The sequence below is a fragment of the Syzygium oleosum genome, unplaced genomic scaffold (genome assembly GCF_021117445.2).
Source record: "Syzygium oleosum isolate NSW1041296 unplaced genomic scaffold, Sole_v2.1 Sole_v2.21, whole genome shotgun sequence".
NCBI classification, from domain to species: domain Eukaryota; kingdom Viridiplantae; phylum Streptophyta; class Magnoliopsida; order Myrtales; family Myrtaceae; genus Syzygium; species Syzygium oleosum.
Genome location: NW_026607505.1, coordinates 1787851 through 1805064, shown reverse-complemented (window position 1 = coordinate 1805064; position 17214 = coordinate 1787851). Strand labels below are relative to the sequence as shown.

At 40.5% G+C, this 17214-nt stretch overlaps 2 protein-coding genes across 4 annotated transcripts; both read left to right on the top strand.

Moving 5' to 3' along the window:
- Nucleotides 1–3129: 3129 nt before the first annotated feature.
- Nucleotides 3130–7183, top strand: LOC115677432 (eukaryotic translation initiation factor-like). Its single transcript, XM_030600599.2, has 7 exons — nucleotides 3130–3359; nucleotides 3895–4119; nucleotides 4699–4796; nucleotides 5736–5823; nucleotides 5902–6252; nucleotides 6338–6581; nucleotides 6790–7183. The coding sequence occupies exons 1-7, from the start codon at nucleotides 3327–3329 to the stop codon at nucleotides 6885–6887; spliced, it is 1137 nt and encodes a 378-aa protein (XP_030456459.2). The 5' UTR covers nucleotides 3130–3326; the 3' UTR covers nucleotides 6888–7183.
- Nucleotides 7184–9098: 1915 nt separating this feature from the next.
- Nucleotides 9099–17169, top strand: LOC115677431 (eukaryotic translation initiation factor-like). 3 transcript variants are annotated; one of them, XM_056320816.1, is made up of 12 exons: nucleotides 9099–9312; nucleotides 9737–9961; nucleotides 11028–11125; nucleotides 12068–12155; nucleotides 12234–12584; nucleotides 12671–12913; nucleotides 13705–13802; nucleotides 14777–14864; nucleotides 14943–15296; nucleotides 15383–15625; nucleotides 15775–15850; nucleotides 16739–17169. In XM_056320816.1, the coding sequence occupies exons 1-11, from the start codon at nucleotides 9280–9282 to the stop codon at nucleotides 15826–15828; spliced, it is 1875 nt and encodes a 624-aa protein (XP_056176791.1). In that variant the 5' UTR covers nucleotides 9099–9279; the 3' UTR covers nucleotides 15829–15850; nucleotides 16739–17169. The 3 variants fall into 3 exon arrangements, with proteins under 3 accessions (XP_056176791.1, XP_056176793.1, XP_030456458.1); XM_056320818.1 differs by lacking the exon at nucleotides 16739–17169 and having other exon boundaries at nucleotides 12270–12584; nucleotides 15775–16131; XM_030600598.2 differs by lacking the exon at nucleotides 16739–17169 and having other exon boundaries at nucleotides 15775–16131.
- The last annotated feature ends 45 nt before the right edge of the window (nucleotides 17170–17214 follow it).

The following is a 17214-nucleotide window of genomic DNA, read 5'->3' as shown; positions in this document are numbered from 1 at the left end:
AATTTACGAATTCTAAATGATATCATTTAAACTATATAGGCACCGACCAAAAAAAAAAACTATATAGGCTATATTATTTTACACTTAGTTGGATAAGTTTCATTTACGTAAATAAATTATATCATTTATTTCATTCTTAGTTAAGCATATCATTTTGAATGAAATACACCGTATTATTGAAATAACAAATTATATTATTAAAGATTTTCTTTTCATCTATTCTTAGTAATACTCAATCAAGTCCCTAAACTGTCTGAGAATAAAGAAAAAGACGCCAAGAGAAAAATTAAGGTTTTTATGCTTTATAACCCGTCCAATCAATTCGGTGCCCGACTAGAATCGGTCCAATTACACAGCCTTGGCTATCCGCATCATACGAAGCATTTTGCTATTCTCTCTCTTTCTTTAGAACTTTGCCCGCCTAAAAGGCAATTCGTATGGTGTTTTCCTCGTGGGATCTTTGTCGTATGAAAAAATTACAAAATTCATTTTAAAGATCTTATTAACGAATGGCTGAAGACCATTTATCTAAACTAATAATATTAAATGTACTGAGTTGGTCAACAAATTAGTACAACGAGTCACGTGGCACTTTTAATGGCTACCACGAATTCAAGAGAAGTCCCTATAAAAAGAGGTCATGACCAAAAACGATTAACTTCTTCCGGAAGTCTCCTTTTCCAAGTGGATGGGACGGACTTCTACGGTGCTCGACTTTTCTATCATCTCGTCAGGCTTCTCTCTATTCGTCGGGCGAACCACGCGGTCGCCTCCGCCGGAGGAGCCCCATTACTGCATTCAAGGAGTTTGTCATGGCTGTGGAACTGGAAGCAACAGGCAAGATATTGGGAATGGTGCTCTTAAAGCCACATTAGATTCTCTACAGAAATGGAAGAAGCCTTTCGGGGATGTTACAAAAATAAATCGTGGTGGGAATTTCGACCACGATACTTCATAAGCAGCAGTTGGAATAGTGGCTGGGAATTCTGATGGAGAACTAGTTGGTGGCAGAGGCTTCGTGGTTGATGCAGGCTCAGTTGATATAACAGAAGCTCTTGCTACGTGGAACTCACTTGTTATGCATAATGAAGGGGTAGTGACCCAAACAATTTATGAACTTTGGTCCCATATGCAATGTGGTCTTTGAACTTTTAATTTGTTCAATGTAGTTCATAAATTTTAGCCTAATATTCAATGTGGTTCTTGAACTTTTAATTTGTTCAATGTGGTCCTTTGACTTTTGGTATATGTTCAATGTAGTCCATGAACTACAAAAAAATGTTCAATATAGCCCCTGAACTTGAATTATGAAAGGACAACATTATACATTTTCATATAATTCAGGGACTAAATTATCGGCATAGAACAAATTAAAAATTCATGGACCACATTACATATTGGGTTAAAGTTCATGGAGCCCAATGAACAAATTAAAAGGTCAGTGACCACATTGCAAGTCAAAGTTCATGGATTGTTTGTGTCATTTTCCTCTTAATGAATTAACACGGAGGCACGGTAGAAAGTCTTGTAAGCTGGAGCCTGTTCTAGCAGCCATTTCTAAGGAATTAGAGCATTTAGTCGTTGTTCTTAGAAAGCTTGAACATGCGTGGGCCATTGGGAAGATTCACGCTATAGAAGGAAGAAGATGGAGCCAATCAATTGGTATCTTGAACTCTCATCTCCTCTGAAGTTGTTGCTAGTTTCTGAAGTGGGGGAACGTCCTCTGTGAATTTGTACTTTGACAATTTCTCTGTTATGAATATATGGAAATTTTTATATGGCAAGAGGAAAAAAATATTAAAATGGACCGATCGATTACCAAGTAGAAATATATTTCGGTTTTCACTGCAATTTCAAACGTACATGTGGGAATATGGTTAACAAGGCATTAAGGCCATGACTTTTCGTAGACGAGAAGTGGACGTAAATTCACTGGGACTGGGACTTGAAGCCTTGACATGCTGGAATGTCAGGGTCCAGCGGAGGCGGCCAGACAAAATCCGGCGCTAGCGGGAGTTGAAATGCCGGTGGTGATAGTAGTGGAAATTCCAGTAGCAGCAATGGAAAGACAGGCGGCTCAGGAGCTGAAGGAGAGAGAATGGGGACGAGCGGGTGTTGAGGTTGATGTCTTGTATTCTGTTATCCAAGAGATTATGAGGCGGTTCCGAAAGACCCCCTGACGACTGGACATCATGGGGGTCCCGCTCCTCGGTGAGCGGGCGGGGGTCGCGGGGGCAGCGCCCCTGGCTGCCAGAGGCGTTTTATGTTCAGTCATACAAGGATTTATATGGGAAAATTAAATATTTTAGGCTACGTGGGCAATTTTGTAATTTGTGCCATGTAGGATTTCGCTATATATATATTTAGGGCGAAACGGGTCTCTAGAAAAGAGGCAGGGGCTGAGAAAGAGTGGTTATACACTTTTTTAAGTTATTAGTAAAACGGATCTCTTCTCCCCGAGGACGTAGGTAGGCGGAACATCTTCCCTGCTGAACCACGTAAATTCTTGTGTTGTGCGAATTTTCATTACTTTCTTGTATCGTTGATAGGATCGAATTTAGATATTCGACAGCGGGATCATTGGCGGCAGCAGGAGGAAGTCCGGTGGTGTCTCTGGCAGGATGAAAGGAGGCGGTGAGGCCAGCAGTGGAAGTGGTGGTGCCTCTGAGGTGAAGTCAGGTGGTGATAGCCATGGGAACTCCGGCGGTGCTTCCCGGACTTCTGGTGAACATTATCTTCAGTTCAACTCAAACTCGTCGGACCAGACGACGGTCGGAGCCACCATTGGTGCTCCGGAGGATACGGTGGAGGCTATGGTGGAGGCGGAGACAGTGGATAGAGAGAAGCCACCTTCCTTCCCTGAATTTTTTTTAGAAAACGTAAAGAGGAAGATGAAGTTTTCTCGGGAGGGAGGGAGAGCAAAGGGAGGTTCAAAATTTCCGTAAGGTGAGATCCGTGTGGTACACATGGCAATATTTGAATGTACTGACCTCTTGCTGACTTGGCAAGGCTGATCTATCCAATATTTGCTCCACGGACATAAAAAGAGAGGTCATGACCGGGGAGGATTAACTTCCTCCCGAAGTTCTCTGCAAAGTGGACGAGAAGGCACAACTGCTGTGGAACAGGGTGCAGAAGTTGGCAGGTTGACGCTTTTAATAGGGCAATGGAGCGTTTTGCTACTCTCCCTCTCCCACGTCGTCGCTCTCGCTCACCAAGTCACCACCACTCGCCTGTCCTTCTCCTCCTCCTCTCTTGGTGGCGCTCACTCACCGAGTCACGCATCGAGTTAGTGCCAAGGGACGAAGGCAACGAGCATCTCGTCGATGGATTTACCATTTCCCGGGGGTTGTGATCAGGTGTTCTTCAGGTTCTGAACAAGTTTTGATACTTTTCTCAATGTTCCCTGTGTTCATTAGGCGATCTGGGGTTTGTTTGGTTCCATTTGTACTCATCTTTACGTTCATCTTTTCCATTTTTGTTGTTGTTGTTGTTGTTGTTCTTGAGCTCACAGTCTATTATTGAAAGAGTAAAGGTGATCCTGAGACTTGTAGAGTGAATTGCAGCAAGAAAGGTTTGGCTCAAGTTTGTTGAAGCAGGTTTTTGAAAGAAAGATATGTTGATGACTTTCAGTACTGGGACTCCTGCGCCGACCCACCTTAAATGGCATTGTCCTATGTGGTCCTGACCGAATGGCATCGCTCCGGTGTTACTTTAGCTTAAGTGACTGAGTGATGATTATAATCAATTGCTTTCCAAAGAGATCTCCTAATGGTGTTTTAATGGTTTCATGCCGGAAAATTCCAAGTTTGGTGCTCAGCGTTACTTTAGCTCAAGTGACTGAGTGACAATTATATTGTTACCCCATATGACAATATATTCTTTCCCCAACAGGCGCCGAATGAAACACACAGTTGTTTTTCAGAGCCAGATGATCGTGACAGGCACGGTCGGAATCCCCAGGTTCCTGCTGCTGCGGAGGAGAGGTCCTGGGAGATTACCGGGGAAAACAGAGAGTTTGGTGGCCGATCTGACTCTTGGCAGCAGCAACTGAACCAATTTAATAACTTGGAGCAACTCAACTCCCAGTTCGCCCTAGCACAGATCTCTTCTAATCAGGTAGCATTCATTTCTGGCAAGACTGGCCTATCTTTTTCACATGTAAATGTTAACTCGCCTTCTTGAAGAGTATTTGTAGTTGTTTTTATCTAATAGCCAGAGAAGTTATGGTTCACGAAAGTTATCGTTTCTTTGCCACAGTGATATGTTGCATTCCTTTTTCTAGTCACCCTTTAGTAATTATGATAGAGTTCCTCATGATACCGTGTCGATTGTCAAGGTCTGTCAGAAGAAATATTGTTTTAATATTCAGTTGATAATATTGGTCGAGTCTTACGAAGATAGTGGAATCTAGCTTGCATCTCTTTTCCATGCGTACATGCATATGCGCAAGTGCTGTGTTTCCTTTTTTTCCCCCTTTTTGTCCTTGGGTCTGGGGAGGGTTATTGAAGCCCGGAGTAATGTGCTAAACTGCTAATATAAGGTTCCACTTGCATATTGCAGAACAATGTTGCACTGTCAAAGATCAGATTATGCCTTTGTTAAATGCACCGATGAATGCTTGACCTGTCTATTAAAATGTGTTTGTGGCTATGTAATGTCTCATTTGGCTTCATTTTATTTTGATCGGCTGAACAGGGGGATCCAATTCCTGCTCTTGTTAAGGCTGAAGTGCCTTGGTCAGCTAGAAGGGGTAATCTGTCGGAAAAAGATCGTGTGCTGAAGACTGTAACGGGGTAATTCATGTTTGACAATTTTATCTAATGATTTTGTTCTTTTTAGTATGTCTGATATATGCACGGTACGGCTTTATTTTTGCTGAAGTGTCTATTTTGGTTGCTGAAGTTTGGCGCGGTTGCCTTCACAGTGTGCTTTAAACTCCTGATCCTCAAGGATTATAAAAAGCTGAAAATATAGATTTTGAAGTCCTCATTTGTTGAATATACTTATGGATAGTTGATATTGTAGTCTGTCAAACATTTTACTTGCAGATTTTCGAGCCCCATTTTCAAACTCTTCAGTGATTTGATCATAGGTTTTTTCCTTTTCGTGACTGACAACTCAGCATTATTTTTTGCAACTCATCTGCATTTCATGATATTTAGAATGACTATCCCTCTTTTGCGTTTTTAATTCATAAGCGTGCGAATTCATACCTTGGCTTCTCCGTATTTTTGCTTCTTTGTTATGGTTTAAGTCCTCTGTGTCCATCTATCAGCACAGGTACTCCAACATAATATCAATGAGAATTACTGTTCTTTTTCGTGAACTTCCTGTACCCAGTCGCTTTATTTTTTAGCATCATTTTTTCGAATTTTCCTTGTGCATAAATTTTTTTCTTTGCTAGTGCGAGATTTTCTACGCATCCACCTCGTTCTTTCCGGCTTGTGGTGGTGTCGACCATAAATTTTGATTTATGCAATATGTTATTAGTGGATATCAGATTGGAGTTCTGGTTTGTTAGCTTCCCTAACCATGTTCTATCTTTCCATGCTTGAGTATGTGATCTAACTAATCCCATGTATCAACTTTATACTGGTGTTTCTCGACACGCCGCCTTACGAGGTCCTGTTTTGCATTCCCAATGGAGATTAGTCGATGCAGTTGAATTGGTTATGTTAGACTTGGATCGTGGTTAGGATTGATTATTACAATGGATAGTACTTTATCTTCAGGATTCTGAACAAGCTGACTCCCAAGAAGTTTGATGTGCTTGAGGGTCGGCTCATTGGCTCTGGAATAACCACAGCGGATATTTTGAAGGTTGCTGCATTATCTTTTCTCCATTTCGTGTTTCTATTTCTATTTATTTCGACAACTTAAGTTTTTCTCCCAATACAGGGAGTAGTACTGCTTATTTACGAAAAAGCAGTGCAGGAGCCCACATTCTGCCCTTTGTATGCTCGTCTGTGCTCTGATCTCCAGATAAAGCTGCCCTCATTTCCCTCTGATGAGGCAGGCGGTAAGGATATCACCTTCAGGCGAGTGCTTCTAAACAAATGCCAGGAGGAATTTGAAGGTGCCGACAATCTAAGGGAGGAGGTAAGACAGATGACTGCCCCTGAGCTAGAGCTTGAGCGAAGAGAAAACAAGATTATGGTCAAACTTCGATACGTGGGAAACATCAGATTCATTGGGGAGCTTCTGAAGCACGGGATGGTTGCCGAAAGCATCTTTCACCACATTGTTCAGGTTTGATAAAGCGCATTACCTATCCAGGTTCTCTTTAAATTTTATAATTGTATTGAGGTTGCTCTCTGTCTGCTCAATGAACCAGGAGCTTCTAAGAACTGATAATAAGACGTGTCCTGCCGAGGAGAATGTTGAGGCTATTTGCCAGTTTTTCAAGACCATTGGGAAGCAGCTTGATGAGAGCCCAAAAGCGCGGCGTATAAATGATCTATATTTTAATCGGTTGAAAGAATTGACAACCAACACTCAGCTGGCTCCAAGGTTGACGTTCATGGTTAAAGATGTTGTTGATTTGCGAGTGAATAACTGGATTCCTAGGCAGGAAGAAGGTGACATTTTAGATGTTAATTGCTGCTGCTGCTGCTTTTTTTGCATTTCCTTTTTCCCTTCAGTTGTCTAGACTTCCTTCTTATTACCGACTTCTTCACTCCTTCCTTCAGAGAGTTGGGCCTGGGAAGCTCACTTTGAGGTGCTTATAGAATAATTAGCATGTCCGTTCCAATTTTGACTCTGATGTTTCTGAATCCATTTGAACAGGTAGCAAATACTATTTGCTGAAATCCATTCGGAAGCCGGCAAAAACTGGGAATGATGGCGGGAGGTTTTCTGGTCCAGGAAGTTCTATGGTCCCGTAAATATTTCTAAGGGACTGATCCTGCATCTGACTTGCACAGTCGGATAAAAGGAGAAAAAGCGGCGTCGGCATCGGTCGGACTAGTTTGCAAACATGAAATCGGTCATCTATAAAATCGGTGTAGTATAGTAACATTACGTATGGATGTTAAAGCAATGTAACCCACTAGGTGACCAAACTTACATGTGATTGAGGAAACTGCGACTTGAGTATGGAAAACTACTGGTTCATAGGTTGAACAGATTTATGGATTCTGAAGGATATCATTTTAGACTATATGAGTTACAGTGTTTTATACTTAATTGGATAAGTTTTATTTATGAAGATAAATATATATTATTTTGAAGTAAATACACCATATCGTTGAAATAACAAATTTATATCATTGAAGTGCTTTTTTCACTCTATTCTTAGTTTGATAAGTTTTGCTGAGTTCAAAAATATACTTAGAATTTAAAAAAAGAAAAAAGAAAACAGAAAAGAAAAGTAAATTTTTTAAAAAATATATACTTAAAATTTTTTTTACTAAAATACTCTTGCCGAAATAGTCACATGTTGGTTGGCTGGCCAAAAATCCTTATTTGAGACGATTTGACCACTTTAAACCCTTATTTGAGACGATTTGGTCACTTCATATCCTGATTTGAAATAATGTTCACTTAACGCCCTTATTTGAGAAAATGAGGGCATTTCAAATCCTTATTTGGAATTTTTCCCTTAGTTTTGGAACTAACAATGATTAGACTTGTCAAACGGGAGGATCGGATCGGGTAAAAAATGGTCTGACTCATATTGACCCATTTAACTGTTTTGACCCATTTTCACACGATACAATTCTAGTGACTTATACCCGACCCAACTCATACCCGACCCATATTGATAAAAGTTATCATCATTCCCTACAAGACTGCAAGTGTTATTGTATAGTTTAAATTCTCATTCCTTAGTGTTTTGAATCTTTAATGAATGAAAATCTCGGTGAAAAAATGCTAAAGATGTGATAAAAATATGATTAAGTATTTTAAACTTGCTAATAAAAAAAAGTATTCGGTCCGGTTTGGTGGTTTTGTCCACACCTAAAATAGGGAACCGAACCGACAATCATCGGTTCCAAATTTTAGGAACCGGGAACCATCCAAAATTGGCCGGTTCGGTTCAGTTCCCGGTTCTAGTGCTTATCTTAACAATACTAAGTAATGGTTAATACAACGAAAAACCCTAAACTGATACACCTGTGACAAATTTATCCCAAACTAATTTAAACCAAAACTGGTACATTTGTGACAAATTTACTCTCCGTTAAATAAGATTAATGCCATGAAAAACCACAAAATGGTACATAAAACTCCAAACTAGTACACCCGTCAACTGTCACTTGTCATCAAACTTAAAAATTTGATGGTAAAATTTAACAGAAATTAACAAAGGGTAAAATTATCACAAGTGTACCGATTTTGAATTTTTCGTGATCAAAAAATTAATTTGGGATTGTTCGTGATATTAACCCTATCTCTAAATTAATAATATTAAATGTACTGAGTTGGTCAACAAAATCGGTGCAATGAGTGGGGCATAAAAAGAAGTCATGACCGAAAAGGATTAACTTCTTCGGGAAGTCTTCTTTTCTAAGTGGATTAACTTCTTCCGGAAGTCTTCTTTTCTAAGTGGATGGGACGGACTTCTACGGTTCTTGAATAGCTTGACTTACCTCGTCGATTTAAAAAGAATATATCTCGTTCCTTAATTATAATCTTTGTAGATTTGCCTATATTAAAATATTTTACGTAAGAATTATGATAAAATATATTTAATTATTAAGAAAAAACCGTCAAAAATTCTAAACTATATCTATTAGTGAGTCCGTGACACGTTGACCCTAAATTTTAATCTCAAACTTGAACTTATGTGACACATATGTCTTTCGTCAATGAGCAGTGTCCGTAAAAACGATGTTGTTTTATTTGAAAAATTATCTAACGGAATATCGACGAAAAGTAAATGTATCAGATAAATATAAGTTTGGGGTTTTTATGTCGCAAAAAAAAAAGTTTAGGGTCGGCTTTTGAGGGCTTCTTTTTCCCTTAATTATTTACGATTAATAAATAATTAGATAAAAGGATTAGCCAAATTCTCTTGAAGCAGAACAAAGTAAAAAAGGCGCAAGGACTGTGGAACCGGGCACGGAAGTTGACTGGTTGACACTTTTAATAGGACAATGGAGCGTCTTGCCACTCTCCCTCCCCCTCGTCGTCGCTCCCGCTCACCGTAGTCACCACCGCTCGCTGCAGCCGCCGTCCGTCCGTCCGTCCTCCTCCTCCTCCCTCGGCGGCGCTCGCTCACCAAGTCACGCATCGAGCTAGTGCCAAGGGACGAAGGCCACGGGCATCTCGCCGATGGATGTACCGATTCCCGGGGGCCGTGATCAGGTGTTCTTCGGGTTTTAAACAAGTTTTGCTGCTTTTCTCACCGTTCCCCGTGTTCGTTAGGCGATCTGGGGTTCGTTTGGTTCCGTTTGTACTCATTTTTACTTTCATATTTTCCATTTTTGTTGTTGAGCTTACATTCTACTATTGAAAGAGTAAAGGTGATCCTTAGACTTGGAGAGTGAGTTGCAACAAGAAAGGTTTGGCCCTAGTTTGTTGACGCGGGTTTTTGAAAGAAAGATATGTTGATGCCTTTCAATACTGGGACTTCTGCGCGGACCAACCCTTAATGGCATTGTCCTATGTGGTGTTCTAATGGTTTCATGCTGGAAAATTCCACGTTTCGTGCTCAGTGTTACTTTAGCTTAAGTGACCGAGTGATAATTGTATTGTAACCCCATATGAAAATACATTCCTTCCCCAACAGGCGCTAAATGAAACACACAGTCGTTTTTCAGAGCTGGACGATCGCGACTGGCGCGGTCGGAATCCCCAGGTTCCTGCTGCCGTGGAGGAGAGATCCTGGGAGAATACCGGGGAAAACAGAGAGTTTGATGGCCGATCTGACTCTTTGCAGCAGCAACTGAACCAATTTAATAACTCGGAGCAACTCAACTCCCAGTTCGCCGGAGCACAGATCTCTTCTAATCAGGTAGCATTCATTTCTGGCTAGACTGGCCTATCTTTTTCACACGTAAATGTTAACTCGTTTTCTTGAAGACTATTTTAGTTGTTCTTATCTAATAGCCTGAGAAGATATGGTTCACGAACCTGGAATCTGCCCATTAAACAGGTTCCTTATTTTTTGGAACCCGAAACCTACCTTGCATACCCTGAACCTGGAACCTACCTTGTCACAGGTTCTAAGATCGGTTCCAAGGTCTACCTAAATTTCACTTGTATTATTAATTGAACGATTGCAGTTAAGTATCACGTTTTGTGACTACCACTTGCTGTTACAATCTACCGACCACAACTTATATTTAGATATACGAAAAATATGAAACATTAACAAAGTAAAAGTCTCGGTCATAAAATGGAAGCTTAGACTATCGAACACCATGGAATATCACAGGATTGCGCGAAAACACAGACAAAAAAAAACACAAAAACTTATTCCAGTTTCTAGGTTCCAAGTTCCAGGTACCTGGAACCTACTCGTCGAAAAAGGTTCTCCAATTTTTGAAATCTGGAACTTACCTTGCACACCTTGGAACCTGAAACTGAACAAGTTCTACCTGTCTGGTTCTCAGGTTCCAGGCTCACCCCTACGAAAGTTATAGTTTCTTGGCTACAGTGATAAGTTGCATACCCTTTTCTAGTCACCCTTTAGTAGTTATGACAGAGTTCCTAATGATACCCTGTTCATTGTGAAGGTCTGTCAAAAGAAAATATTGTTTTAATATTCAGTTGATAATGTTGGTCAAGTCTTATGAAGATAGCGGGATCAAGCTTGCATCTCTTTTCCATGCGTAGATGCAGATATGCAAGTGCTGTGTTTCCCCTTTTTATCCTTGGGTTTGGGGAGGGTTATTGAGGCCCGGAGTATTGTGCTAATATAAGGTTCCACTTGCATATTGCAGAACAATGTTGCACTGTCTAAGATCAGATTATGCCTTAGTTAAATGCACCGATGAATGCTTCACCTGTCTATTAAAATGTGTTTGTGGCTATGTAATGTCTCATTGGGCTTCATTTTATTTTGATCGGTTGACCAGGGAACTCCAATGCCTGCTCTTGTTAAGGCTGAAGTGCCTTGGTCGGCTAGAAGGGGTAATCTGTCGGAAAAAGACCGTGTGCTGAAGACTGTAAAGGGGTAATTCAAGTTCTACAATTTTATCTGATGATTTTGTTCTTTTTAGTATGTCTGCTATATGCACGGTACAGCTTTATTTTTGCTGAAGTGTCTATTTTGGTTGCTGAAGTTTGGCGTGGTTGCCTTCTCTGTGTGCTTTAAACTCCTGATCCTCGAGGATTATAAAAAGCTGAAAATATAGATTTTGAAGTCCTCATTTGTTGAATATACTTATGGATAGTTGATATTGTAGTCTGTCAAACATTTTACTTGCAGATTTTCGAGCCCCATTTTCAAACTCTTGAGTGATCTGATCATAGGTTTTTTTCTTTTCGCGACTGACAACTCAGCATATTTTTGCAACTTGTCCACATTTCATGATATTTAGAATGACCATCCCATTTTTGCGTTTTTAATTCATAAGCATGCGAATTCATACCTTGGCTTCTCCGTATTTTTGCTTCTTTATAATAATGTTTAAGGCCTCTGTGCCCATCTATCAGTACAGGTACTCCAACATAATATCAATGAGAATTACTGTTCTTTTTCATGAACTTCCTATACCCAGTTGCTTTATTTTTTAGCATCAATTTTTCGAATTTTCCTTGTGCATAATTTTTTTTCGTTTTCTAGTGCGAGATTTTCTATGCATCCACCTCGTCTTTTCAGGCTTGTGGTGGTGTCGACGATTTATTTAGATTTATATGCAATATGTTATTAGCGGAGATCAGATTGGGGTTCCGGTATGTTATCTTCCCTAACCATGTTCTATCTTTCCATGCTTGAGTATATGATCTAACTAATCCCATGTATCAACTTTTTACTTATGTTTGTTGACACGCCACCTTACGAGGTCCTGTTTTGCATTCCCAATGGAGATTAGTCTATGCAATTGAATCGGTTATGCTAGAGTTGTATCACAGTTAGGATTGACTCTTACAATGGATAGTACATTATTTTCAGGATTCTTAACAAGCTGACTCCCGAGAAGTTTGATGTGCTCGAGCGTCAGCTCATTGGCTCTGGAATAGCCACAGCGGATATTTTAAAGGTTGCTGCATTTTCTTTTCTCCATTTCGTGTTTGTATTTTTATTTATTTTGACAACTTAATTTTTTCTCCCAATACAGGGAGTAGTACATCTTATTTACGAAAAAGCAGTGCAGGAGCCCACATTCTGCCCCTTGTATGCTCGTCTGTGCTCTGATCTCCATTTAAAGCTGCCCTCATTTCCCTCTGATGAGGCAGGCGGTAAGGATATCACCTTCATGCGATTACTTCTAAACAGATGCCAGGAGGCATTTGAAGGTGCTGACAATCTAAAGGAGGAGGTAAGACGGATGACTGCCCCTGAGCAGGAGCTTGAGCGAAGAGAAAAAGAGAGTATGGTCAAACTTCGAACTGTGGGAAACATCAAATTGATTGGGGAGCTTTGGAAGCAGAGGATGGTCACTGAAAAGATCGTTTGCCACATTGTTCAGGTTTTGATAAAACGCATTACCTATACAGGTTCTCTTTAAATTTTATATTTATATTGAGGTTACTCTTTGTCTGCTCAATGAACCAGGAGCTTCTAGGAACTGATAATAAGACTTGTCCTGCCGAGGAGAATGTTGAGGCTATTTGCCAGTTGTTTTACACCATTGGGAAGCAATTTGATGAGGTACCAAAAGTACGGTGTAGAAACGATGTATATTTCGACCGGTTGAAAGAATTGACAACCGACACCCAGTTGGCTCCAAGATTGAGGTTCATGGTTAAAGATGTTCTTGATTTGCGTGCGAATAACTGGATTCCTAGGCAGGAAGAGGTGACATTTTAGATTTTAATTGCTTCTTTTATTTTTTTTTGCATTTCCTTTTTCCCTTTACTTGTCTAGATTTCCTTCTTTTTACCAACTTTATCACTCCTTCCTTCATAGAGTTAGGCCGGGGAAGCTTACTTCAACGTGCTTATAGAATAATTAACATGTCTGTTTGAATTTTGACTGTGATGTTTCTGTATTCATTTGGACCGGTTAAAGCAAAGACTATAACTGAAATCCATTTGGAAGCGGCAAAAACTCCTGGTACCACAGTGATATGTTGCATACGATTTCTAGTCACCCTTTAGTAATTACGATAAGAGTTCTTATTTGCTTTGGAAATTGAGATCTTTTTCCTATCTTCTTTGGAAATTGAGATCTTTGTCAATTTTATGCCATCTTGTTGTTTTAACTTCCCACCTCTGCTATGATACCTTGTTGATTGTCAAAGTCCGTCAGAAGAAGTATTGTTTTAAAAGTCAGTTGGTAATATTGGTCAAGTCTTATGAAGATAGTGGGATCAAGCTTGCATCTCTTTTCCTTGCCTACATGCACGTGTGCAAGTGCTGAGTTTCCTTTTTGCCCTTTTTACTCTTGGGTTGGGGAAGGGTTATCGAAGCCTGGAGTATTGTGCTAATATAAGGTTCCACTTGCATATGGAAGAACAATGTTGCACCGTCAAAGATCAGATCATGGCTTCGTTAAATGCACCGATAAATGCTTCACGTGTCTATTAACACGTGTTTCCGGATGTGTAATGTCTCATTTGGCTTCACTTATTTTGATCGGTTGACCAGGGAGGTCCGGTTCCTGCTCTTGTTAAGGCTGAAGTGCCTTGGACACCTAGATGGCGTAATCTGTCGGAGAAATACCGCGTGCTGATGACTGTAAAGCGGTAATTCACAATTTACAATGTTTATCTAATGATTTGATCTTTGCAGTATACTTGCTGTATGCGTCGTACAGCTTTATTTTTGCTGAAGCGTCATTTTTGGTGGCTGATGTTTGGCTTGGTTGCCTTCTCAATGTGCTTTAAATTCCTGATATTCAAGGATTACAAAAAGCCGAAAAGATAGATTTTGAAGTCCACATTTCTTGAATATACTTATGGATGGTTAATTATGTAGTCTTGCTTGGCAGATTTTTGAGCCGAATTTTCAAATTAACTCTTGGGTGATTTGATCATGGGATTTTTTCTTTTATCGTGACTGAGAACTCGGCATTATTTTGTGCAACTCATCTGCATTTCATGATATTCAGAATGACCATCCCATTTTTTGCGTTTTGGATTCATAAGCATGCAAATTCATACCTTGGCTTCTCAGTATCTTTGCTTCTTTATAGTAATGTTTAAGTCCTCTGTGCCCATCTATCAGTACTGGTACTCCAACATAATATCAATGAGAATTACCATTCTTTCTCATGTACATCCTATAACTATACCCAGTTGCTTTATATATGACTGATTAATTTTGATATTCTCTTTTAAGCATCATTTTTCTTAACTTTCCTCGCGTATAAATTTTTATCATTGCTAGTGTGAGATTTCCTAAGCATTGACCTCATTTTTTCAGGCTTGTAGTGGTGTCGACAATTAATTGTGATTTGTATGCAATATGTTATTAGCGGAGATCAGATTGTGGTTCCGGTTTGTTCTCTTCCCTAACCATGCTCCATCTTTCCATGCTCTAGTACGTGATCTAACGAAGTCCATGTATCGACTTTTCACTTGTGTTTCTTGACACGCCACCTTACGAGGTCCTCTTTTGCATTCCTAATGGAGTTTAGTCGATGCAATTGAGTTGGTCATGTTAAGACTTGGATCGCAGTTAGGATTGACTCTTACAATGGACAGCGCTTTCTTTCCAGGATTCTGGACGAGCTGACTCCCGAGAAGTTTGATGTACTCAAGGATGAGCTCATTGACTCTGGAATAACCACAACGGACATTTTGAAGGTTTCTGCATTTTCTTTTCTCCATTTCGTGTTTGTATTTCTATTTATTTTGACAACTTAAATATTTATTCCAATACAGGGAGTAGTACATCTTATTTGCGAAAAAGCAGTGCTGGATCCCACGCTCTGCCCCCTGTATGCTCGTCTGTGCTCTTATCTCCATATAATGCTTCCCCCATTTCCCTCTGATGAGCCAGGCGGTAAGGATAATATCACCTTCAGGCGAGTACTTGTGAGCAGATGCCAGGAGGCATTTGAAGGTGCTGACAATCTAAGGGAGGCGGTAAGACAGATGACTGCCCCTGAGCAAGAGCTTGAGCGAAGAGAAAAAGAGAGTATGGTCAAACTTCGATTTGTGGGAAACGTCAGATTGATTGGGGAGCTTTGGAAGCAGAGGGTGGTCACCGCAAAAATCGTTGACCTCATTGTTCAGGTCTTGACAAAACACATAACCTATTCAGGTTCTCTTTAAATTTTATAATTGTATTGAGGTCCCTCGTTGTCTGCTCAATGAACCAGGAGCTCCTAGGAACTGATAATAAGACATGCCCTACCGAGGAGAATGTTGAGGCCGTTTGCCAGTTTTTCAACACCATCGGGAAGCAGCTTGATGAGGGCCCAGGATCACGGCGTTTAAGCGATTTATATTTCGACCGGTTGAAAGAATTGGCAACCAACACTGAGCTGGCTCCAAGGTTGAGGTTCATGGTTGAAGATGTTCTTGATTTGCGCGCGAATAACTGGATTCCTCGGCAGGAAGAGGTGACATTTTAGATACTAATTGCTGTTTTTCCTTCTTATTGCTACCTCCATCACTCCTTCCTTCAGGGAGCTCACTTTGAGGTGCTGCCAGAATAATTAGCATGTCCGCTCCAATTTTGACTCTGATGTTTCTGTATTCATTTGAACAGGTAGCAAGTACTGTTACTGAAATCCAGTCGGAAGCCGGCGAAAACTGGGAGTAATGGCAGGACATTTTCTGGTCCGGTAAGTTCTATGGTCCCGTTTAGTGTTTCTAAGGGACTGATCCTGCATTCAACTTGCACAGTTGGATGAAAGGAGAAAAACCGGCCGCGGTGTCGGTCGGACTGGTTTGCAAAAGTGAAATTGGTTATATGTGAAATCGGTGTTGTATAGAAATGTTACATATGGATGTTAAAGGAATGTTACCGACTTGGTGACCAAACTTGCATGTGGTTCATAGGTTGAAGAGATTTACTGATTATAAAGGATATCGTTTTAGACCACATGAGTCATATTATTTTATAGTTTTTTTTTTTTGGTAACCGAGGATCCGCCACCATTCCCCGGGGACGAGCCCGCACGGGTAATCAGGGCGCCTATACCTCGGGAGAGACTAGCCCAGTAACCCACCGCCATGGCTCCCCACTTAAATTACGGAACCGAGCGGGGATTCGAACCCAGAATCTCTGAGGAGGGAAGGAAAGCGCCCACCAACTCGGCCATGCGCAGGTGGGTTATATTGTTTTATAGTTAATCGGGGAAATTATCAAGAATGTCCTAAACTTATTGCATTTGTGTTAATTCAGTCCTTAACCTTTTAAGTTCATTTGGCCTTTTTAAAGAAATCAAGTTTATAATAAACGTATCACTAAAATATATTCGAAATACTTCTATTTATTTCTTACAAATATTACAAAAATTAAAGCCCTGTAACATTATACTTGCATATTTTTTAAATATTAAATTAAATAAATTACTCCATCCACCGTAATTTTTTGATGTTTGGCATTGAAGCACTTGAAGATCTTGTGATTTTAATCTAAAATAATGTATTAATTTATAATGTTCGTTATTATGCTCTGCTCTCGATTAGTTTATTTACTAACCGATTTTCTCTATTAATGTTTACAGTTATTTTATTCTGTTCTCTCATACTCTCTCGTTGTCCCACCGCATGGCCATCGACCGACCGTCGCGTGGCTGTCGACCCCCCGCCGCTCACCGAGTCACCACTCATTGGGGCTGTCGTCTGTCCTCCTCGCTTGACGGCGGCACTTGCTTGTCCGTGGCATTGTCCCTATGTGTTCCCAACCGAATAGTATCGCCTCGGTCAGCAATGGACAGCCGGCACAACGTAGCAGTTCCGGACGTGGCTAAAAGCCCCGGCGGCCCGGCCATGCTCAGCCGTAGCCCACGAGGTGGGGTTGGGGAACGTCAACCCTGCCCCCATCTTGCTCTGTTCACCAACCGGGCTGTGCACTCCATACAGTTGAGAGGCTTCAACAAGAAGCTGTGTTTTAACCCCAGACGTCAGAAACCTTCCTAAAATAATGATTTTCCTCATTGTATCTTACTAATGGAAATTGTAAGCAAGCAATTCATTTCCT

Coding starts and splice junctions, on each gene's coding strand:
- LOC115677432 (XM_030600599.2), top strand. CDS start 3,327: ATGGATTTACCATTTCCCGGGGGTTGTGATCAG. Junction 5,824..5,901: donor CCACAGCGGATATTTTGAAG/GTTGCTGCATTA, acceptor CTCCCAATACAG/GGAGTAGTACTGCTTATTTA. Junction 6,582..6,789: donor GATTCCTAGGCAGGAAGAAG/GTGACATTTTAG, acceptor CCATTTGAACAG/GTAGCAAATACTATTTGCTG.
- LOC115677431 (XM_056320816.1), top strand. CDS start 9,280: ATGGATGTACCGATTCCCGGGGGCCGTGATCAG. Junction 11,126..12,067: donor GTGCTGAAGACTGTAAAGGG/GTAATTCAAGTT, acceptor CATTATTTTCAG/GATTCTTAACAAGCTGACTC. Junction 12,585..12,670: donor TCGTTTGCCACATTGTTCAG/GTTTTGATAAAA, acceptor TCAATGAACCAG/GAGCTTCTAGGAACTGATAA.